The sequence below is a fragment of the Rhinolophus sinicus genome, linkage group LG05 (genome assembly GCF_036562045.2).
Source record: "Rhinolophus sinicus isolate RSC01 linkage group LG05, ASM3656204v1, whole genome shotgun sequence".
NCBI classification, from domain to species: domain Eukaryota; kingdom Metazoa; phylum Chordata; class Mammalia; order Chiroptera; family Rhinolophidae; genus Rhinolophus; species Rhinolophus sinicus.
This window is the reverse complement of record NC_133755.1, coordinates 62275638-62299348: the sequence shown is the minus strand read 5'-3', so window position 1 is coordinate 62299348 and position 23711 is coordinate 62275638. Positions and strand designations below refer to the sequence as shown.

General features: G+C 45.2%; 2 protein-coding genes across 4 annotated transcripts; one reads left to right on the top strand and one right to left on the bottom strand.

Moving 5' to 3' along the window:
• The first annotated feature begins 3517 nt into the window (after window positions 1-3517).
• Window positions 3518-21018, top strand: GGCX (gamma-glutamyl carboxylase). Of its 2 annotated transcripts, none has more exons than XM_074332270.1 (15): window positions 3518-3673; window positions 4155-4325; window positions 5447-5605; window positions 6568-6733; window positions 8361-8439; window positions 8884-8990; window positions 9833-9996; window positions 10346-10611; window positions 10759-10890; window positions 11269-11420; window positions 11851-12020; window positions 12233-12363; window positions 12616-12763; window positions 12931-13126; window positions 20563-21018. In XM_074332270.1, exons 1-15 carry the CDS (start codon window positions 3637-3639, stop codon window positions 20723-20725), a joined length of 2241 nt encoding a protein of 746 aa, XP_074188371.1. In that variant the 5' UTR covers window positions 3518-3636; the 3' UTR covers window positions 20726-21018. The 2 variants fall into 2 exon arrangements, with proteins under 2 accessions (XP_074188371.1, XP_019570089.2); XM_019714530.2 differs by lacking the exon at window positions 20563-21018 and adding an exon at window positions 13554-16101.
• MAT2A (methionine adenosyltransferase 2A) lies at window positions 16628-23711 on the bottom strand. 2 transcript variants are annotated; one of them, XM_019714540.2, is made up of 9 exons: window positions 23480-23711; window positions 21247-21324; window positions 21027-21149; window positions 20218-20330; window positions 19987-20130; window positions 19594-19812; window positions 19190-19372; window positions 18912-19045; window positions 16628-18240 (listed from the first exon to the last, which is right to left on the bottom strand). In XM_019714540.2, the coding sequence occupies exons 1-9, from the start codon at window positions 23568-23570 to the stop codon at window positions 18138-18140; spliced, it is 1188 nt and encodes a 395-aa protein (XP_019570099.1). In that variant the 5' UTR covers window positions 23571-23711; the 3' UTR covers window positions 16628-18137. The 2 variants fall into 2 exon arrangements, with proteins under 2 accessions (XP_019570099.1, XP_074188372.1); XM_074332271.1 differs by lacking the exon at window positions 23480-23711 and adding an exon at window positions 22631-23236.

The following is a 23711-nucleotide window of genomic DNA, read 5'->3' as shown; positions in this document are numbered from 1 at the left end:
CACATCTTTTTACTGTTTTGTTTGAAGAAATGGGAAATATGCAAACACCACTTCTGCATACCCATGTGTGATGGTTGTTTCACAGTTGTTCTAAGAAAAAGCATTTGTGCAATTAAACTGCAAGCTGAACTAACCTTTGTTTTTAAATTAACAGACTTTATTTTTTTTTTAATAGTATAGTTCCCATACAGCTCTTCACACTCTCCCAGTTTCCATTAACATCGTACATTTGTTACAATCAATGAGATAATATTGATACATTAAAAAAGTCCTTAGTTTACGTTAAGATCGACTCTTTGTGTTGTACAATCTGTGGGCTTTGATAAATGTATAGTGGCATTTATGTACCATGACACCATTACATTATCATACAGAATAGTTTCACTTTTCTAAAAATCCCATGCACCACCTATTCCTTCCTTCCTCCCTCCCTCCCCCCATCCCTGGCAACCACTGACCTCTTTCCTATCTCCACAGTTTTCCTTTTTCCAGGATATCACATACTTTGGATCGTACAGTATGTAGCATTTTCAGATTGGTTTCTTTCACTTTGCAATGTGCATTTAAGTTTCCTCCATGTCTTTTAGTGGCTTGATAGCTGTTTTGTTGAAGGGCTATGTATGCAAAGTGTCCCCCAAATTCCGAAGGGGCCCATAAGCCAAAGAATAAGGCAGACAAGTCCAGCTTGTCCATTTAGAGAGTTTAGTGGGGAACTTACATACAGGATGCAGTCTCAGGTGGCAACAAGACGAATGGATCCTCACACAGTCCCCCCCCCCCCCATTCTAAGAGTAGTGAGAATGTGTGGATGATCAAAGGGGTCAGGGTGAGAAACATTGAGGGCGCCTGACCCAGAGAGAGAATTAGTGGGACATCTGTGATCAGCCTAGAGCTCTGTGTATGTATTTCAGAGCTCACCCTGGGGAATGGGAGAGAGTCATGGGTCTGGGTTCACCCAGATATCAAGATGGCAGATTAGCTTCAGGAAGGAGTCACTTATGTTCCTCACAAGTTCATTTCATTTTATCACTCAATATTCCATTGTATGGATGTATCACAGTGTGTTTATCCATTCACGTACTGAAGGACATCTTGGTGGCTTCCAAGTTTGGGCAATTATGAACAGTGCGTCTATACATTTGTGTGCAGGTTTTGTGTAGGGATAAGTTTTCAACTCATTTGGGTAAAATACCAAGGAGAACAACTGCTAGATCACACGAGATCAGACAATGAAGTTCACAAACTCATCCTAGAAAAAGTGCTACATACCTCATTGCTGAATATCACTATGGTCACCTTCAAAGTACTCCCCTTGGGAAGCTACGCACTGACGCCAGCGCCTAGTCCACCCTTCAAAGCAATTTTGGAACTCTTTTTCCGGAATGGCCATCAGAGCTGTCGTCGTATTACCTTTGATGTCCTTAATGTCATCAAAATGTCTTCCTTTCAATATTTCTTTCATCTTCTGGCAAAGAAACAAGTCATTGGGGGCCAGATCAGGTGAGTAGGGAGGTGTGCCGATACAGTTATTTGTTTACTGGCTAAAAACTCCCTCACAGACAGTGCCCTGTGAGCTGGTGCATTGTCATGATGCAAGAGCCATGAATTGTTGGCAAAAAGTTCAGGTCATCTAACTTTTTCACGCAGCCTTTCCAGCACTTCCAAATAGTAAACTTGGTTAACTGTCTGGTTGGTCCAAATTCATAATGAATAATCCCTCTGACATCAAAAAAGGTTAGCAACAATGTTGCAACAAGTTCGCAAACTTAACTGTCAGATTTCATATGTTGAGTATGTTTAGCTTTGTAAGAAAATGCCACCTGTCTTCCAAAGTGTCTACCATTTTGCATTCCCACCAGCAGTAAAGGAGAGTTTCTGTTGCTCCACACCCTTAACTAGCATTTGCTGTTGTCAGTGCTTTGGATTCAGGTATCTTATGGTTGTTTTAATTTGCAATTCCCTAATAAAATGCTGAGCAAATTTGCTTTTGTCTTTTTTTTTTAAATAAACAAAGCATCAATTTACTTGCAAGAACATCATACAAACTATGGTTATTCAGACTGGCACATTTGGCAGATATTTTCCCCCAAAATGAAAGGAGTGAGACTGTACCTTCAAAAAAACAATAGACAGTATTTGTTTCCAACGACAAAATTTGAGTTTTCAAGTGAAAATTAGAATTTCGGAAAACTAGTATCTGCCACTGTGAGCTTGGCAGCTTCCCAATATTTAAGAGCCTCTGCATTTAGAAGAGCTGCATAACTCAATGAAACAATGTATTCCACGTGACCCTATGTATGATTTTACAATATCATGCATGAATAAAATGTCCAAAGTACAAGATATACCAATGATTTTAATGTAATAGAGCATAAAGTTTATTGAGATGGTTTCAGATTCTACATCTGACTAACCTTTAAAAAACTACCACTTGCAAGTTTAGATGTGGTATCAAAGAAGAATATCCACAATTATCTAAAAGACCATTAAAATGCTTTTCCCTTTTCAAATGAAGTATCTTTGAGGCCAGATTTTCTTCCCATACTTTTATCAATAGATCAGATGCAGAAGCAATAGATCTGATGCAGAAGCAGGTATGAGAATCCAATTGTCTTCAGTTAAGCCAGTCATTAAAGAGATTTACATGTAAAACGATGTACTACTCTTTTCGTGCAATTTTTTTGTCTGTGGAAAATATTCTTTTATTCATAAAATTTTTTACGTAAACATTTAATGGGTTGATTACTCTTTTTTGTAGTGAATCGATACACATTTTAAACGTGTCTCAATATGATAAATGTGGAAAAATACAACCCACACAGATAAAAACTCTTTAAAGTTCTCAATAATATGTAGCAGTGCAAAGGGGTCCTGAGACCAAAAAAACGTGAGAACCGCTGTTCTAGGATGCCTTGCTCTTATCCTGCTGGCCAATCCCAGTGCAGAGAATTAAGATAATGCAGTGCTGGTCAAGACTCGCCTCTAAAAATCTTCCCAGCTGGCCCACACTCTCCTCATTGTCCCTATTCAGCATCACCTTTTCAGTATGTTGTTCGGGTTTCTCCTGCTGCTTTCAAACCCCTCGTTCTTGGCAGTTACTGAGAAAGAATAAGAAAACTCGCACACTCTCTCTAGGCCGGGCAACCCCTCCAGACTCAGCCTCTCCGAAGAAGAGTCTGACTATGCGCCCGCAGAGTTCACTGCAGGGACACTACCACCTGGAGAAGCCTAATGGGGGCGGGGAGAGACCCAGGGAAGTTGCGGGAACTCGGAGCCTTCTCAGGGGTGAAAGCGCGGAGGGGCCTCGGGAAGCCTCAAGATCGATAGGGCACTCGTGGCACACAGGAGAGGGGGGCTGGGGATACCCTCGCTCCCCTCCTGCCACCAGGTGAGGCCAGGGCTGGTAAGGACCCCCCTTGGCGCCCGCGCCGACCCAAGGGCCCCCGTTCCGCCCTTTGCCTCCAAGCAGAGCGCCGGTCGCCGCCGGCTAAGGCCCTTCGCGACAGTCGCGGCGCTTTCCGGCCGGCCGCTCCACGCTGATGTGTCGGGGAGGCGGAGCTTAGGGAACGGCCCCTGGCGACGCGAGTTCCTCGGACGCTGCCGCTGTGGCTGACTGACATCTGCGGAGCCGTGGCGATGTCTGCCGGGTCCGCGCGCGCCCCGCCGCGCTCTGGTAGGGTCAGAGCCCAGCCCTGCGTCGGAGAGAGCGCGAGTGGGACAGAGGGAGGGGGAGGGAGGGAGGGAGGGGGGAGGGAGGGAGGGGAGAGGGAGGAGAGAGAGAGAGAGGTGGGGGAGGGGCGCTGGTCTCAGTGGGGCGGGGGCGGGAGGGCTGCGCTCTGGGACCTGGGGAAGGGAGCCTCCGTGTGAAGGGACTTGTAGAGAGAGGGTGCAGTCTGCGGCTTTGGGGTGATGATGACATTCGATTAGCCATTGGGGGCTGTAGTGTGAGAGGTGGTGGGGCATTGGCATGTTCTGGAGGAGGGGCTGCTCTGCAGGGATGTTTGTGGTAGTCAGAGTTCAGTGGGAGAACTCAGGTAGGCAAAAGCCCTGGGGGTGTTGGGGCTGTGATTTCTGTGATTTAGGGAGGAGCCTATTTTAAAGCACCTCCACTTTCACACCCACGTACACACACTTTCTCCATGTATTGGTTGCAGATAAAGTACAGAAAGACAAGGCTGGACATACCTCAGGGCCTGGTAAGGCCAGCCACATGAGAAAACTCTTGGGTTTTGAGTGGACAGATGTGTCCAGCTGGGGAAGGCTGGTGACTCTGCTGAACCGACCCACGGATCCGGCAAGCCTGGCTGTCTTCCGTTTTCTCTTTGGTAATTCCAATTTCTGGGAGGGGCCAGTGTGGTTGGGTGGGAGAATGACAACCATCCCATGTCCATTTCTTAGTTACTTAGCGGACTTACCTACCCCCTTTTTCTCAGAGCTGAAAATACGGATATCCCGGAGTTTAGGATCAAACCCAGCTTTGTCTCCTCTGATTAGGGTTTGGAGACCAGAAATGCTTTGATCTGAGGTTGTAGGAAATATAGAGGCAGAGGAATAGGGACCCATTTGGTTGTGTCATGAAATTGCCCAGTAACTGTGCTAAGGACTAGACTTCAGGGAAATGGCAGGGGTGACATTTTGGCTGTGACTCCCTAATCCAGAGCTTCCTAACTCATAGGCCATAGTATGTGTGCTTGAAATGGGTTACAAAAGTGCTGAAATATTAATCCCCTTAGCCCAGTGGTTCACAACTGGGGGCATTTTTGCTTCCCAGGGGGGACATTTGACAATGTCTGTAGACATTTTTGTTTGTCGTAACTGGTTGGGAAGGGGACTAGGTGGCTACTAGCATCTACATAGGGCCCAGAGATGCTGCTGAATGACCTCTGATGCACAGGATAGCATCTCCCAGCAAATAATTAACCAGCTCCAAATGTGAATAGTCCTGAGGTTGTGAAACCCTGACTTAACTGGAACTGGCTTCCTGATCTGAGTAGCCCCTTTTGTTTACCCCAGGGTATTGGTCAAATACTGCTGTTTTCTAGGTGTGCCAAGAAGAGGAAAAGGTTGAGAAGCACCACCCTAGAGCACTTTCTGTAGCCCAGTAGGACAGACCTCTATAAACATAACCATCAAAACCTGAACAGCTTTTATAGCATTTTGTATGCCTCTCTCATTCAATCCTCTCTGTAACCCTGTAAAATATTATGAGCCTCCTTTTACAAATAGGAAATTGGCTCACTGAGGTGCAGTGGCTGATCACATAACTGGCATAATGCCTAGCACAGCGTCGGCACTCAGTAATTATTGTTGAATGAATGAATAAACGGTAGAGCCAGGGTCAGGAAAGAAGTCTGACTGTGGAGCTGGTGCACTTGACTGTATTCGAATGTATTTCACTGCTTCCTTTGCCAAGGGCTCATGGCCCCCTCCCCGATTGTCTTCTCAGGATTGTTGATGGTGCTGGACATTCCCCAGGAACGGGGGCTCAGCTCCCTGGACCGAAGATACCTGGATGGGCTGGAGGTGTGCCGCTTTCCTTTGCTGGATGCCCTGCAGCCACTGCCACTTGACTGGATGTACCTTGTCTATACCATCATGTTTCTGGGTGAGGCACACTGTGGGAGAGAAATGGGGATATTGATTGGTCTACCTAAAACACAGAAATACAAAGCGTGCTGGCGAATGAGCAAGGTCTTAGGTTCTTTTTTTTTTTTTTTTTTTTAGATTTTATTGGGGGAAGGGGAACAGGACTTTATTGGGGAGCAATGGTCAAATTGTTGTCCTTTCAGTCTTAGTTGTGGAGGGTTCTATTCAGCTTCAAGTTGTTGTTCTTTGAGTCTTAGTTGTGGAGGGCGCAGCTCAGCTCCAGGTCCAGTTGCCGTTGCTAGTTGCAGGGGGCACAGCCCACCATCCCTTGCGGGAGTCGAACCGGCAACCTTGTGGTTGAGAGGACAGGCTCCAACCAACTGAGCCATTCGGGAGCTCAGCGGCAGCTCAGCTCAAGGTGCCATGTTCAATTTTAGTTGCAGGGGGCGCTGCCCACCATCCCTTGCGGGACTCGAGGAATTGAACTGGCAACCTTGTGGTTGAGAGCCCGCGCTCCAACCAACAACTGAGCCATCCGGGAGGCAGCTCAGCTCAAGGTGCCGTGTTCAATCTTAGTTGCAGGGGGCAGAGCCCACCATCCCTTGCGGGACTCGAGGAATTGAACTGGCAACCTTGTGGTTGAGAGCCCACTGGCCCATGTGGGAATCGAACCGGCAGCCTTCGGAGTTAGGAGCACGGAGCTCTAACCGCTTGAGCCACCGGGCCGGCCCCCGGTCTTAGGTTCTTTATTTCACTTCTGCTATGACTGCTAATTTCATCCTTCTGACCTGTGTGTCATCTGAGCTATGATTCCATAGCTCTTTTTAAAAATATTAAAATAACATTTAATTTTCATGTAGTTTTACCTGATTATAAAATGTCTGATGATTTTTCTTAATCCCACCCACAGCCTGTCCCAGAGGATCTGGGCCTGTGGTGACCCTCTGACTTCTTAATCCTCTCCCCCACAAATCCCCCTAGGGGCACTGGGCATGATGCTGGGCCTGTGCTACCGGATAAGCTGTGTGTTATTTCTGCTGCCATACTGGTATGTGTTTCTCCTGGACAAGACATCGTGGAACAACCACTCCTATCTATATGGTTTGTTGGCCTTTCAGCTGACATTCATGGATGCAAACCACTACTGGTATGAGTCTAGGGGAAAAGAGGGGAGGGGTTGGCAGGGTCACGTTGGTTACCTGTCCTAGAATTTGCCCCAGGAAGCACATGTTCAACCATGCTTTGCGAAGTGTGGTTACAAGGTCACATTTTGATTTGAATGGATTTGGGAGGGGGAAGGGTCAGCGAGGTTGGGGCACTTGGGATGACAAAAAGCAAAATGGCTCCATTTGCTCCCCTTCACTCTTTCCATATCTCCCCAGGTACCTTGATCTATCTACTTCCTGTAATCCTCTTAGAGAGAAGAAGAGAAGACTAAAGCCAGACATAGCTGTTTTCAGATACTTCAAGGGTGGTCATGTGGAAGAGGGAGCAGACTTTCTCTGTGTGAACCCAGAGGGGCAGAGCTAGAGCCAAGAGTAGAAGTTGCTGTGAGGCAGAGTCATGTCAGAAGGCCAGGGCCCACCAGGGCTGCTCAGCAGTGCTGTCCTGGGAGGATGGTGCCCTCCCCCACCTCTGGCTTAGGTGACAATCTTTCACGGGAGGTGGAGAAGGGATGTGGAGACAGGGTGGCAGGGCAGATGATATTTAAGGATTTGTCCCATTATTAAGTGAGCAAGTACGAGATCTCAGTAAGATGGGTATAGGAAAAAAATCTTAAGCATTGAATTTGTTATTGATTTATCAGTCATTAATTAAGTTTCATTCGTTAATACACACATCCACATACCCCTTTTGTAAACCTTTAAACTCACTCAGAATGGCTAGCTCTGATCATGTAGGATTAAGAGGCAGTTTTGACAGAATACCCCTGAAAAGTTTTATGACTTTTACACAATTGAAAAAAATACCTATTACTTACTGAGGGCTTTCCACATGCCAGGCACTATACTAAACACTTTCAATTTTTTCTCATTACAGCCCCATGAGGTCCATAGTGCTGTTCCCATTTTATAGATGAAGACACTAAGGGTTAGAGAAGTAAAGGATTTGCCAAGGTCACATAGCAGACAAGAGGCACAAGTGAGAATCCAGGTCTCCTTAACTGCAGATTCCAGGGCTCTGGACAGTGGAATCTGCCCCTTTCCCAACTTCTCGGCTCATTCATTGTCTTCTTGAAAACCTGCTTTGCTTCTGCCTCTCCAAAATACATCTAGTCTTAGTAGCCTGGGTTTATCAGTTCTCCCCTAATGTTGTTAGTAGGTACCTGCTGGCACTAGATCCCAGCTTCCAGGTCTATGAAATGTCTGTTTGTTTCTGATATTGAAAAAAAAATTTTTTAATGCAGTGTATATTTCCATATACCTTAAGCTTTTCAAACACTTCCTCAAATTCATTCTTTTTTCAAATTCAGTCATATTCTAGCATTGTAGTTTTTTCCCTGATTTGTTCCATTAGGACAAATTAATTTGCTAATTAATGGTAAACACTGAACTTTTTGTTGTTATAACTCACTAGTGAAATTTCTGTTACGAGTTAAAATAATCAGGGTTATAATTTGCTCATATAATTCTAAACAGTCTCAGAATAGCCCAGGAGGACCAGAGAGGATGTGGGAGATGGCCTGGAATGGATAGATAATGACATTTCAAAAGAAAGGTGGAGCTGTAACTGGACTAAGAAGCTCTCCTCAGTGCTTACCTCCTTCGGTGTAGGTCTGTGGACGGCCTGCTGAATGCCCAGAAGCGGAATGCCCATGTGCCCCTTTGGAACTATGCTGTGCTACGTGGCCAGGTACAGGATTTTAGGAAAGAGGGAGGTGTTGTTTGACAGCCGTTGTCAGCATGGCCGTCCCACTGCCAGACTGTACTCTGCCTCCCTGGATCGTCTCTTTTTCCCTTTTGTTGGAAGGCTAGGCTGGCTTTGCCATTGTATCCAGTCCCCTGATCTCTGGGTTCTGTCACCTTGTCATGGAATGAGTAGAGCTTCATCCCTGCCAGATTAGAATCCTCATGAGAGAGAGAATAACGTCTATGCTTCATGACTTTCCTTGGCGTCTAATACCGTGCCTGGCATTGGTAGGATGTCAATAGATGTTGGATGAGTATCTGAGATGAGTGAATAGAAGAATGGATCTAATCTTCGTTGGGCCCTGAACTGAGATGAGAGTTCTTTTATTTTTGACTGTAGAAAACGAGTCTTTTTGTGTGAACATTTGTTTTGTATCTGTGTTTGCAGATCTTCATTGTGTACTTCATTGCGGGTGTGAAAAAGCTGGATGCAGACTGGGTGGGAGGCTATTCCATGGAGAACCTGTCCCGGCACTGGCTCTTCAGCCCCTTTAAGTGAGTGGCAGTCAGGGCAGAGGCCTCACTGGGGCGCAGGGACAGAATGGGTGACTCACCTCTGTCAGCTCTGCAGTAATGTCTGCTGTTTCTTCTTTGCCTGAATTTGCAACATGCTTTCCTCTGTGCACTCATCTCCCTATTCAGCAGAGGGCAGAATGGATGTATTAAAAGATCTAGGCCTAGCTGCCCCTGTGAAACTTATGGTACGGGCGGGAATGAAGGGAAAGGAAATAAAAAAAAGAGGAAAGCCAGAACTAGGTGACTTGGTGAATGAATCAGTGCCCCCAGCAGTTGCCATGGGTGGTACCTGTGTCCTTGACTTGCCACCCCAGCCTCTTGCCGGATTCTTCAGCCGGTGCACTGACCAGACCAAACCAGTGTTACAACTCTTTACAAAGCAGAGGTTCGCCTCTCTGGTTTCTCTCTTCCTCCCATTTCTTCTTTCCCCTTGTTTTACTTGGGTTTTTTTCCTCTTCCCTGTTACTTCCCAGTTCCTACAGTTTGACTTCATTATCATGTTAGCCAAGCAGTCACCTCTTAAAGTTTCTTCTCATGGATAACCTTCATGAGGAACCTGCCTGCCACAGCACACACAATTCTCGATCCAATTTGCCCTTGCTTATTACATAGGCTATGCTGACAACAGTTGGACACCCAAAGTGTGTGGAAGTGGAAAGGGGTTAGAAACCTCTACCAGGGTGTCTTTGTGCAGTTCTCCCTACCTGCTGGTGTAGATCCTTTGGCAAGGATAGGGTAGCAGAGATGCGTTCGCTGTGGACGTGCTGTGAGCTGGGTTCTCCAGTGGGCTGGGGCCTGACCTGTGTCCCTGGTGTCCGCAGACTAGTGCTGTCTGAGGAGATGACTAGCCTCCTGGTGGTGCACTGGTGCGGACTGGTGCTTGACCTCTCAGCCGGCTTCCTGCTCTTCTTCGATGCGTCAAGATCCATTGGCCTCCTTTTTGTGTCCTACTTCCACTGCATGAATTCCCAGCTTTTCAGCATTGGTCAGTGCCTGTAGTCTGGTAGTGAATAGGAAACCACAGGTTTGCATGGAGGGACTAGCCAGAAACATCGTTTGGGAGTGGGAAGTGGTGATGGGAATAGGAGCTAAACTGAGCCAGATGCAGTAACTGTGAAATGGAAATGCACTGGGAGGGGAGGATGGGGGCTTCGGGGCTCAGCTAGCATGTTGCATAGTAAGGAATCTCTGGGAAGTGAGTACCCTTTAGTTAAGAACTTCTTTCATAAGTGGAATACCTGGGAGAAGCTTCCTAAGGGAAGGGAGTTAAGAGGGTTACCCACTTTTCCCCCAACCTAACTCATGAAATGCGTATTTTCTCCGTGTTTTTCTAGGTATGTTCCCCTATGTCATGCTGGCCAGCAGCCCTCTCTTCTGCTCCCCTGAGTGGCCTCGGAAGCTGGTATCTCACTGCCCCAAAAGGCTGCAAGAACTGCTGCCCCTCAGGGCTGCCCCTCAGCCCAGTGCTTCCTGCTTGTATAAGAGGAGCCGGGCCAAAGGTGGCCAGAAGCCAGGGCTGCGCCATCGGCTAGGTGCGGCCTTCACCCTGCTTTACCTCCTAGAGCAGCTCTTCCTGCCCTATTCCCATTTCCTCACCCAGGTACGTATAGGCTGGGGGTTAGCTTGGAAAGTGGCAGAGGTGACAGCAGTAGGAAAAGAATGGGGCTGGTTTTGTTGCCCCTTCTCGGTAGAGGATGGGATTAGCGTGAGAACCCCTGAGCTGATTTCCTCTGCCCTGCCTTCTCAGGGCTATAACAATTGGACCAATGGGCTGTATGGCTATTCCTGGGATATGATGGTGCACTCCCGCTCCCACCAGCACGTGAAGATCACCTACCGCGATGGCCATACTGGCGAGCTGGGCTACCTTAACCCTGGGGTGAGATATCTGAGGCTGACGATTTATTGTTCTTCAGAGCTCTTTGAGTTTTGGGGTCTGGTTTGGTCCTAAAGACAATTCTAAAATAAAACAAATTTGGGTCACTCTGCCCTTTCTCAGGAGCCAGGTTGAACCTTCTTTTATGTGGGTTGAAATAGGGCATTGTCATTCACTTCCTTGAGTCGAGATTAGATTTAAATAAGGTAAGTACCACCACTAGCCCAGCAATAAAAAAAAATTCTTCCCCAAAGACAAGTTCATCTTTTTTCCTGGTGAAGACGGACAGCAGGCGGGGATCTCTTTGTGCCACTGGTATTGCATGAGTCATTCAGGAGGTCGCTGACAATGAGGTGGGACTAATACAGGGGTTTGGGACAGGTGTTCACACAGAGCCGGCGATGGAAGGATCACGCAGACATGTTGAAGCAATATGCCACTTGCCTGAGCCGCCTGCTTCCCAAGTACAATGTCACTGAGCCCCAGATCTACTTTGATATTTGGGTCTCCATCAATGACCGCTTCCAGCAGAGGTGGGCAAGGGGAGCAGAGAAGGGGGAAAATGAAGTCTAGCTCCTTTTGCCAAGACGAATAGCCCCTGCTCCCCAGTGTTGTCTTGCTTGAAAGGCTGTGTCCTCTGGTGCATGACCCTGCTTACCTGGTTGTGGGCATAGCTAATTGCTTCCGGCAGGGGGCACCATCATCCAGAAGAAAAGGTAATGACATGTTCTAGAAACTTAACACACTTCTCAGGTGGCCACTAATCCTCATTCTTCCTGGTGCTCCAGAATCTCTTTCCCCTCTCTTTCTGCCCCAGACTGGTAATAATATGCTGACATAGGCCATTTTTTCTACCTGGAAACCCTGTTCCCTCTATCTGGGAACAGTGATAAATAAAAAACAGAACTGGAAATTCTGCTGGGTGGCAGTGGCCTCCTTAGAACATGGGTTTTCTTTCCTAAGGCTTTTCGACCCTCATGTGGACATTGTGCAGGCTGCCTGGTCCCCCTTCCAGCGTACACCTTGGCTGCAGCCACTGCTGATGGACCTGTCTCCCTGGAGGGCCAAGTTACAGGAAATCAAGAGCAGCCTGGACAACCACACGGAGGTGGTCTTCATTGCAGATTTCCCTGGTATGGAAGAAAGCACGGGAGGCTTTGCTGTCTTTCCTCCTGGCTTCCTTGGCCCGGGATGTGGCATGTGGTGGTGGTGGGGGCGGGGACACTCCTGGTGGGAGGAATGTTTTTAAAACCTGAGGGGTGTGGTGGTGAAGGTGTGATGTTTCTGTTCCTGCTGGGAGCAACTTCCGCATGGCATGGGTCGGGGAACTTTGTTGCCCCGTCAGGGCTGCACCTGGAGAATTTTGTGAGTGAAGACCTGGGCAACACTAGCATCCAGCTGCTGCAGGGGGAGGTGACTGTGGAGCTGGTGGCAGAACAGAAGAACCAGACTCTTCAGGAGGGAGAAAAAATGCAGGTATTTTGCTAGAATTAAAAGTGGCAGAAAAGTTTAGATGAGTGGAGTTCCTTTATTATAGACTCGTGGGGGCTCAAAAAACGAGGTCCTCTGGGGCTGTGAATAGCCTCATCCAGGATTCTAGAGGTCAGTTCCTTTGGAATCCAAAACCCAAGAAGAAAGATGCCTGGGGGGTGGGTAGTGTAGAGAGCCCATAGGCTGCCTAGGGAAAGTTTGAAGAGTGAAATATATCCACTTCTCCCCACTTGTCAGTTGCCTGCTGGTGAGTACCATAAGGTGTACACAGTATCACCCCGCCCTTCCTGCTACATGTACATCTATGTCAACACTACAGAGGTTGCACTGGAGCAAGACCTGGCATATCTGCAAGAATTAAAAGAGAAGGTGGAGAATGGAAGTGGTGAGTGTGTGAAGATTTGGGTGGAGATACTCCCTGGTTACAGGAAGTCAGGGTTGTGAATGAAGATCTAGCCATTAAAGAGTGAATTTGAAACCTCTAGCTGGTGAAAGAGGAGTTCTAAGAATGATCTCTTTTGGTGATTCCTCTTTTTGCTCTTTACCCGGCAGAAACGGGGCCTCTACCACCAGAGCTGCAACCGCTGCTGGAAGGGGAAGTAAAAGGGGGCCCTGAGCCAACCCCTCTGGTTCAGACCTTTCTTAAACGGCAGCAAAGGCTCCAGGAGATTGAACGCAGACGAAATACCCCTTTCCATGAAAGATTCTTCCGCTTCTTGCTGCGAAAGCTCTACATCTTTCGCCGCAGGTAAGTTTTACCCCCAACAGTACTTGTCATTGTCATCAGATGTTTGCAAGCTGGGTAACTTTTCTCTGGTGAGGATTAACAGTAGGGACTCTCTCTCAGAACAGACAATCTAGGGCTAAGTATCTCTTCTCCGTTCTCCCCTTCGATTTAATGGATGGTAAATAACCTGTGTCTATGGCCTGCTGTCTTTCTCTGCTTCAGTTTATCTCCACCCTTGTGTGTTATTCCCACTTCACCCTGGAATCCTCTACCAGACTGTATAAGGAGTGGCTTGCCCTTCCAGCTGGGATGTGGGTGTCACTGGGGGGAGATTCTCATTTATGCCTGTGTGAGAGGAGGTAGGACCAGGTACCCCCTAAGGGCTTTGGCAGACATTCCTATGTTGAAACAGGAGTTTGGACTGGGTGGCCTTTTTCCTCTTTTTCAGCTTCCTGATGACTTGTATCTCACTTCGAAATCTGGCATTAGGCCGCCCTTCCCTGGAGCAGCTGGCGCAAGAGGTGACTTATGCAAACTTGCGACCCTTTGAGCCAGTTGGAGAGTCAAGTCCTTCAAACACAGATTCTTCAAATCCTAATCCTGAACCAAATTCCGGCCCTGTCCACTCAGAGTTCTGAGGTGGGCCAGATGTTAGGTACAGATGTGGGAGCAGCCAGTCACAGGACCATTACCTGTGCAGGGGAAAATTTAAAATATTACAGACTTATTTTTTACATTTTTCTTCCTTATCCATAGCTCTTGTAAATTCAGAGATCGTAGTTTAGAGGAGCCAAAGAAGTAAAATAAGGATAAGATTTATCAGTCCAAGGTTGAGGGGCTAAGAGGAGGTTAAAAGCAATTGAAATTGTCCTTCTAGGATAAAGGGGGAAGAGTAAGGTTTAAATTGACTGGCTCCTTGGGGAGAGACTTAACTGTACCATGATGGAAACGGTAGCTCACTGTTCCCAAGTGCTCGCTATATGCCAGGCACTCTGTAAGGCACTGCCTACATAGGACATTTAGTCCTTAATGGTCATAGTCCTACTTTACAGTTGGAGAAACTGAGGCTGAGAGTAACAATTTGCTCGAAGACAAACCTAGTCAGGGATAGATCGATGGTTTGAACTCAAGTCTGACTTAAGGTTCTGTGTCCTGCCTCTTGTAATTTTCAGAACCACCGACAATAACTCTGAAATAATGTAGCTTAAAACTTGTCTTAATTATGATTAGGATGGTGGTCAGGTTTCTGAATACACGCAAATTTTCACTACAATTCTGGTTCCCTTTTTCTATTATCTATACAGCCATTGTTTTTCACTAGGCAGTTATGACTAATTATGTTCATTTCATGGTTTCCAGTGATGCTGCTTAGATTTCTTTCCTGTGCCCTAGACCGCTGTTTCCCCATCTTTTTGCTCCAAAAGATGCATTAGAGATGATGTCCGGCTAGGTCTTATTTTCAGGGAAACAGGGTACCTCCACCTGGCTATCCGTTTTCAAATTGTCCTGAACAGAACTTACCTTCATCCCAAACTCAAGACCTACATCTCCTTTATCAGTGAATGGCGACTATTTTTGATGGAGCCATCTGAGTCATCAGCCTTGACTCTTTTCCTCACATTTAAAGTCCCATAAATTCGACCTCATATTTCTTAAATCTATTAATCTCTACTACCTGTTCTTTCCGCCTTTATATTATAATCTAGTTAGGGAGACCAGAGCAGGGCTACCATGTTGTGCAGATTGGGCCTGAATGACACCCCACTGAAGTCAAGTGGGGCCTGGCAGTAAGTCCCTGATTCATACAGGCATGGTATGGGTTGGCGATGGCTGTGCCACAGGGTATCCTTGAGAAATTTGTGAAAAATGGTGTGGGGTTAAACACTGGTTTGCACATCTCACAGCGACATACCTTAGCACTATGTCCTTTGCTAGTAAGTTCAGCTATCTTGTTTCCCTACCCACTACCCTCCGTTTACTTGCCTGGCAAGAAAAGTAGCTCTTCACTTTAGGAGGGGACTCTTGCGAAAGTACTTTTAATATAGGCAGTGTTGCTGCTTTTCTGAAACTTTTGGTGTCCCACCTCTGTTGATTCCTTTTCCCAATGAAAATGTTGGGAGAGGGATGGAGAAGGTATTCATCTTAATACTGCTAAGACCTGTTCAATGGAGTTTATCTGGGTTCAGATTACAGGAGGCAGCAGGCCCTGTGCAACTGTGGCTATTGTGGAAATGGGTAGTGTTTTCTATCTTTAATATTCCTTTTATGCCCAGCATTTGGATCTTTTGTCCCTGACGTTACCCTTTCAAACTTTGTAGAAAGGCAAGTATGGTAATTTTCCATAACACACTTCATACTTTCAACTATTTATAACCACTCATCCCCTGCTGTTTCATGCCTTTGCTCCACCACCTTCCTGTCTCTAAAATTCTTTTCTCCCCTAGCTGGACAGACAAGCACCTCTCCTTGGTCTACAAACTTGAGGGCAGGGATCTTCCTAGCAGATACTGAACCTAACCTTAAGGCCAGTTTCTTCTCCGGTACGGGCATCCACTCATCCTCAATCCCATTTGGCTAACATGGTTATACTTGTCTGTAGGCAGCATTGCATTGGTGTCTAAAAGCTTTTTGAAACATTCTGGAGCTTTTCAATATTATGAAAATTGAAGTGCAAGTTTCTGAGCAAGTAAGCAGAGCTCCATTGATACTCGCAAGATTTAACTTCGCCTCCTATAACAGATCTCTAAATTTTTAAGCCTCCAGGCAAACTCGTGTAAGCAAGCATTCCTTGGGTCTCACATTTACAGGTCAAAGTAAAAAGTTGAACACTTGCTTTCATACATGCTGGCGCCTTATACCACCTGGCTTGTCTATACTTTAGCGTTTATGCTCAAGAAAGGGTGGTTCAAGCTGTGTGTAGCTGACAAACTTTCTACAAACTGCCTTCAGAAACTTGTCTCCTGTTACTTTGTTTAAATAAATTTAATTTTAGGTTATTGTATCTTATTGATTGGAAGCTAGCCCCTCACTGTTTAAAAACACTTTCAAGCAATGTGTACTTAACATGGAAATTTACATTTTACAAAAGACCAGTTAGTACCACCTATTTTTGCTACGAAAGGAATCCAATGAGGCCTTTTGTGTTTATGAAGAAAGCTGTTACACTACTCATTTATGAAAGGTTTCAGATAGTGGGGGAATCCTGTCCTCTATTGGTGGTTTCTGTGACCTTAACCGTAAGAGTTTAAAACATTTTTGGCTGTACAAGAGGCTGCTGGCAATAGGAAACATGAAATTTTAACCATTGCAATGGCCAAAAAAGGCTATGCTTGACAAACCAAAATCAAGTCTTGCACTTTCTTCTTAGTGCTAGGAATAAGATTTATAAACCTATTAAATGCCTGTAGTCAGGGTTGAAGTGAATTCTCTGAACCATGGGTAGAATTACAATTATTCAGGGTTAAGGAATATGTTCTTAGATCATGTTCCTACCAAAACACTTTGAAAGAACAATGGACACAGTTCGGGTAGAACCTAGCATTTTATTTAGATCTTCATTAAACTGTTGGAATTGAGAACCAGACATACGTAATAAACCTCCAAAAATAGATCCTGAAAGGCACTTTCTGCTTAGGGCAAGCAGTCATGGAATAAGCATGTAAACAAGCTGGCTTCTCTGTACCACACCAGCCAAGTCAGCTTTCTCCATGGCCAGCTGCACCAGCTCTGCCCTCCCTTGTTAACACCAGCCAGACCCCCTGTAGGTCTAACCCAAGGTTTTTCTGTAGGACACCTTGGCCTACCTGGGAATGCTGGAAACATGTTAAAGGAATCATGGTGTTGAGGGAAAAAAAAATCTTTTAAAAGCTGCCATCTGAGGTGATGGCTTCTCTGTACTTACGCCATACCCCAGAATACAATAAATAAGCAATTAGAAAATGTTCAAGTATGAAGGGATTTCCTCCTCCCCGCCAAAAGCACTGCAGTCTGAAGGAAGCTGGTTTCTCTGTAGCTACACCAGCTGTTCAGAAAGCTCATTGGACCTGGTTTTGAAAATAAAACAAAGTTAAAACCCTGGGAGGAGTTATTGTGCAGTGTGGAGTACTTAGTCTTTCTTATAAAGAAAAAAAAAGTTATCTGGTACCAAAGTGTGCAACCTACAGACCCTCAGGTACTGCCCTGTTAGTTTTCCATATGACATCACAAAGGTGCCAAGTGCCTGTTTTTCTAGAGCTAGGAGTTGGTGGTTTGGCTAGTGCTGAAACCATGCATAGGATTGGTTTACTAAATAAAAACCTTATTACGTACGTCCTCCAAAAGACAGCTGAGTAAGTGGAGAGATTTGATTTGGTGCTGTTTAAGAGCTGGCAATTAAGAGCATAAGCACCAGGGAGATGGTTTAATGGTAACTGCCTTTTCTTTTTTTAAATGTCAGGCTAGAGCTCCAGTTGGAACTTGCGTTACATGCAAGAAATGACTGAATAGGGAACACTCCCTGACAGAGAGCTACATAATTAGAAATGGATCAAGTTATAGGGAGGATAAGGGAAAGCTTCACATTCAGAATAGAGCTCGAGACATTACAAATTCATGCTGACAGGGCTGTGGCATTGCCAGACAGGCTATAATGGAACTACAAATACTTTACGTGCACATTACAAGGACATTTTTAGCATCTGGTGGGAAAGTCAATGCAATTAGAATTTTAGGGGTTTGGGTGATAGGGAACAAAGGTTCAATTTCAAAGCATTATTTACTACAGTGTTGTTGGTTTGTTTCTAGGCAGTTACATGGATCACCTATGCTCACTAAATTCATTATAATGGTGAACAAAACACCTAGGGACAGAATAGCAAGCCGAACTTACAGTCCCCCACACAAGCTAAAATTCATGTCATTGACTAGAGTGACTGCAACTGATCAGGAGCTGAAAGAGGACAGGAAAATTTAGGAAGAAGGGCCCTTTCCCTCAGAGCTTGAAGGCTTCTCTGTAGCCTACGCCAACAAGTCTGGGGGAAAAAGGCTAACACTTTCAATATTTAAGCTTTTTGGGCACTTCCCATGGGAAGCTGTCCCTACCAAAGTGGCCATAGGCTGCAGTCCTCTGATAAATTGGCTTCTTCAGATCCAGATCCCTGGAATATACAAGTCCATAACTTAATATGTAGCATTCAATTAAAATAAAGCAAAACAATCAGCAAGACTCATTTTCAAGACTTCTGGCAAATGAGTTCAGTTCTCTGGGGTATGCTAGGAAAAAAGTTTGTGGCAAAAATGTTTGTTACTTCCCTGGTGTCCAAACTCCTTGCACAGTCCTTATTAGTAACTATAGTTCTTGTTTTTCCGTCCCTGGCTCAACAGATACGAAAACTTGTCATTATTCTGAGAAATTTCAAGTGTCAAAAGCTCATTTGAGATCATGGAATACTTACCAAGGTCCATGCCCACACCCTACCATGGTTATTTTCTTTGTAACAGCCTTGAACATCCCACTTATCTGTACTAATTTCTTTTAAATAAACATTCTTAGGTACGATGAGCACAAAGCCCAGTATAAAATGTAGAAGACTTTCTAGGGTGGTTAAGTCTAAGCCATGGAGCACTATGCTTTTGGATTTTTCTTAGTTTAAGCCTTCACTGAAGGCAATTTAAAAGATAACACCAACACATTCTAGCAATTAAAATGTTTCCCCACTTGAGGAATCTTCCTTCACTTTCATCTTCTCAGATTAGAATATATGTCAAATATAGACACACACCCACACCCTCAATATTTTTCACTAGCAATAGGCTTTACCATCTTTACCTGACAATGACCCCAGGGCGGAGGTCAAAATTCTTCTTCACAATCTCTAATAGCTCTCTCTCACTCTTCTGAGAGGTGCCATAATGGAAAATGGAGATAGACAATGGATGAGAAACTCCAATAGCATAAGAGACCTAAAAGGATTAAAATGTCATTTAAGAGTCAGTCATCAAAAGACCCACACACTTGTGCAATACACTGGTATAAAAAATAATCAAGTAGATAACTAAATGCCCCTCCCCACATGCCTTTTAATCGTTATATAAAAGAGTATATACCTGAACAAGAACCCTTCTGCATAGACCTCCTTTAACAAGGGATTTTGCTACCCAACGAGCAGCATAAGCAGCAGAACGGTCCACCTTGGTATAATCTTTTCCTGAAAAGGCACCTCCTCCATGAGCTCCCCAACCGCCATAAGTATCCACAATGATTTTCCGACCAGTCAAACCAGCATCACCCTGAAATTACAGGATTTAAGTCACTTTATGCCTTATCCTTTCCAGTAAGTGGTTCTAGGTCAAGTTTGTTAAATGCCTATTCTGCATCACTCAGCAAATATCCTCAGAAGATTCACATGTAAAAAACCTAAAAAAGAGGTGGTGGTAGAAGCCAAATTTTTGCAAGTAAACATCACAAAAGCTCCAAAAATGTAAACTGAATTGACACTGTAAGGTCTTACCTGAGGCCCACCAATAACAAATCTGCCACTTGGCTGTAGATGATAGACTGTATCCTCATCAAGATACTTTGCAGGCACAACTGCTTTGATGACCTTCTCCTTTAGGGCATCCCTCATCTCATCAAGACAAACTTCTTCATCGTGCTGAACAGATATAACGATTGTGTGGACTCTGATGGGAAGCACAGCGCCTCGATCCTGCATATACTGCACAGTCACCTTGAAGGCAACATATGTCATTAAAACATGAATAACTTTGTTTTTGGTCCTCTTAAGTTACAATACAAAAGACAAATGCTATTCTGTTTTTAGTTAGTTAGCTTCAATCAAAGAACTTTTACTACTATTCCGGGCCAATATAATACATATAATAGCGTTATGGTCATCACTTACTTGAGTTTTAGAATCTGGGCGTAACCAAGGCAAAGTGCCATTGCGGCGTAGTTCAGCCAGTTTGGCATTGAGCTTGTGTGCTAAGACAATGGTTAAAGGCATACATTCCTCAGTTTCATCAGTGGCATAGCCAAACATCAAACCCTAAAAATGGAAAAGTCAACAATGTGATCAATCTAAGCCTCAGAATTTAATGTTAGAAGAGATGCAAACAGCCGTCTCCCAAGATACCTGATCTCCTGCACCAATGTCTTCCTCATTTCGGTCAAGATGAACACCTTGAGCAATATCTGGTGACTGTTGCTCCAAGGCTACTAGCACATTACAAGTCTTATAGTCAAACCCTGTAACAAAACAAGGTCTCATTATTTTTAAAAGGCCACAGTAATACCTTCTTACAACAATTATCTGGAATTCTAAATACAGTTGATCCAGGTACAACAAATTTGCCACTTGGCTAAAGATGATAAGTTGTATCCTCACCAAGACATTTTGCAGGTACAGTAGGGTTTGAACTGTGCGGGTCCACTTATACGTGGACTTTTCCAATATACACTTGGCCCTCTATATCCCCAGGTTTCACATCTACAGATTCAACCCATGCAGACTGGAAACAGAATTTTCAATCGGCGGATGTGGAGGAACGGCTAACTGTATGCATTATTCTACCCCCATCGGATTTTGGTATGAGAGAGGGGTCCCTGGAACCAATTCCTTGTGGATACCAAGGGATGAATGAATTTTGGGGGAGTCAAAAGTTATACATGGATTTTAAGTTGTGCAGGGGAGGGTGTCGGTCATCAGGTTGGTACCCCTAACCTCCATGTTGTTCCAGGGTCATCTATACTGCTAAAGAGATCAAACATTCCTAAAACTTAATACTTTTAGAGAATGGAATAGGGTTGAAACAAAAGGATAGTAAAACTATACAACTGGAGTTAATGATTAGAAGGAACATCCTAGACGATAGAGCTAAAAAGTGCTGAAGAAAATATCTGGAAAAATGAGGAGCTTAGAAAAGCCAATTCATTAAAACGCACCTTTGGAAGAATCATCATATCCAATGTGTTTAATGGTTTCACGAACCACTTTCTGGTAGTCAATAGCAGCTCTGGATGTAATTTCCCCAGCAAGAAGGATCATTCCAGTTTTAGCAACAGTTTCTAATAAAAGAGAAGTCCACACTCAAATGTCACATTTGTGAAGTCATTTTCCCGATGCTAACTCTTCATCAGTAGACAGGCAGTGTTCTGAACTTACCACACGCCACTTTGGCATCAGGGTCCTGCTGCAGGTGAGCATCAAGGACGGCATCACTGATCTGGTCGCAAATCTTATCTGGAAAAAAACAAGTCCTGGCTCAATGTCTTTACTGTTAATGTAAGTATGTCACGCCCCCTTCTGAATAACCACAGCTGTCAAGAACTTATGTAGAGCTTTCTTTTTAAAGTTGTAGTAAAACCCATATAACATAAAATTGATCAATTTAAACATTTTCAAGTGTACAATTCAGTGGCATTCCAAGTATGGAGATCTTAACCGCTATACCTAACTGCTACTTTACCAGAAACCATTTATCTGAATAAATGCTAGATGTAGTGTTGCTTGTTACTTGAAAACTTGACACCATGGCTTAATATAGCTGCACCACAAGCTCACCAATTCAGATAAGCCAGTAGAACCCCCAGCATTTTTAATACATTTAAACTCATTATGGCAAACGCACTTTACAACTGACATGGACTTCATTTCCATCTCCAAAGTATTCCAGACATTTTGAAAAATTAAATTCCCAGACAATGCAATTTCTATTGTTAAATAGAACAGCTACATTGAGATCAAGTGAAAGTAGAAATAAAGTGGTTTATCTTCAAATCCAAAAGCAAAGCTAGGAAACATTTAGCTTTAAGAGTATTGCTTTTCAAACAATAGTCCTTAAGTTTATCCCCAAAATTTGAAGTCTGTATTATAAGTCCAACCAACCAGAAAGTTAAACTGTTGTTTGTCTTGTTATCAATTTCTCCCTCATCCTGATGAACACCAATTAGAGCAAAGAAATCATGTCAATTAAAGAGTTAAACAATGAAAGCAAGGGTACTATGAACAAAAGGAATAAAATGGCCAACCGTTTGATTTTGTTATGAATAGTCCAGGAACAAGAAATGAACAGACTGGGAAATGCACAAAAGTATTCTGAATCCTTGTTCATTTTCTCCCGACTGGATTACTACCTATTAAAAATCAGAGGGGAACAGAAATAACCCTAATAGCATTTTCCTGAATTTTCTATAACCATGTACAACAATTAAAATGTACACTGCAGTCAAACCAAAGGCTCAAGACAATCTACAAACTGTTGTAAATGCCTGTCACTTAAACGATTAAGGTAATAAAAGATAGGTCGAATACACAACATTGGAAAAACAAAAACACTGAAAAACCCCACACCACACCAAAACACCTGACCTTTACTCATCAGGTCTCAGGGTTTGTCCTGTCCTATACTATTAGGTTGCTTGTGGGATTTCATTAAAAGCACAGAGAAATGAGAAATGGATCCTTAAGCCATCACACTAGGTTAACTATGTCAATGTGACCAACCTAAGAAAGGGCAGAAGCAGTCCATCAAAATAATGATCTTTACCATGTGATGATTTCACGCTGAGATTGAAAGTTCCTTGAAATAGCTTCACTCGTTCACGTGTAAACTGATCCCCGTAATGGCGGACCATTGGACAAAGCCCGGAGAAGGAAACGTGAAGTAAAACCCTGCCTCCAACCATATGCACCAAAGACTTTAAAACGCAATGGCAGCTCATGCTTAATTCATGCTTCCCATCCTTTTCATCCACGGCCCAAATAAGGCATGTCTTCAACACACGCTATATTTAGTTGGAGGCTGTCACCTCGAAGGCGAGGCCATATACTGCCTAAAGGCAAGTCCGTATTCTTCGGTGAGTAGGAATGACCCAAACCAAGGAATTCAAGGAAGAGAAGGCGTCCAGAGGCCAGGGCCCCCTACTCCGCCAACCCGAGCGCTCCCCCAGCGGGACGGCTCCTGGGGCCAGATGCCACAAGCTGCAGACACGTGGTTGCGGCTGCAATGCGGGGCGCGCGCTCCCGAGGATCGGGCGCGAGCGCTCGGGGCGGGTCATCCACCCGAGGTTTTTCGGACCACAGGGCCAAGAGGAAAGTGTCCTCCCCGGGTAGAGCACCAGCTGCCGTGGCTCCCGCCCTTCTCCGTTTTCTGGAATCTTCCGCAAGTCGGGGCGCGCGGCCGGATGGGAGGGGAGGTGAGGGAGGGGGAGGGGAGCGGCGGCCACGCGCTCAGCGCCCGCGGCGCCACGAGGAAGGCGCGCAGTCGCCGCTCTTCCCACCGCCAGGCAAGCAAGGGCAACCAGCGTGGCACCACCACCAGCGGGAGCCGGTCAGGCGCAGCCTTGCCACACGCCCCGCCCTACCCCTCGCTCAGCGCCTGGGCCTGTCATCTCACCTGGGTGGCCTTCCCCTACAGACTCTGAAGTGAAGAGGAACGTGCCCTCCTCGATGAACGCCTCATGGAAGCCGTTGAGCTGCCCGTTCATGTTGGTGTTGGTGACAGCAGCGGTGAATGAAAGTGGCGTTGAAGAGGAAAGAACGGTGAGGCGACGACTGCGAAATGCACAAGCAGAAGACAACGTCCCACTTGACTCGGGCGGGCGGCGCGGAGCGAACGAGGCGGCAGG

Excerpts from the sequence above, each read along its gene's own strand:
- GGCX (XM_019714530.2), top strand. The coding sequence starts at position 3,637 with ATGTCTGCCGGGTCCGCGCGCGCCCCGCCGCGCTCTG. Across the intron at positions 4,326-5,446 it reads TGTCTTCCGTTTTCTCTTTG|GATTGTTGATGGTGCTGGAC; the intron begins GTAATTCCAATT and ends TTGTCTTCTCAG. Across the intron at positions 5,606-6,567 it reads CTATACCATCATGTTTCTGG|GGGCACTGGGCATGATGCTG; the intron begins GTGAGGCACACT and ends AAATCCCCCTAG.
- MAT2A (XM_074332271.1), bottom strand. The coding sequence starts at position 22,805 with ATGAGCTGCCATTGCGTTTTAAAGTCTTTGGTGCATATGGTTGGAGGC. Across the intron at positions 19,813-19,986 it reads GCCCAGATTCTAAAACTCAA|GTGACTGTGCAGTATATGCA; the intron begins GTAAGTGATGAC and ends GTTGCCTTCAAG. Across the intron at positions 18,241-18,911 it reads CGCCCTGGGGTCATTGTCAG|GGATCTGGATCTGAAGAAGC; the intron begins GTAAAGATGGTA and ends TGTATATTCCAG.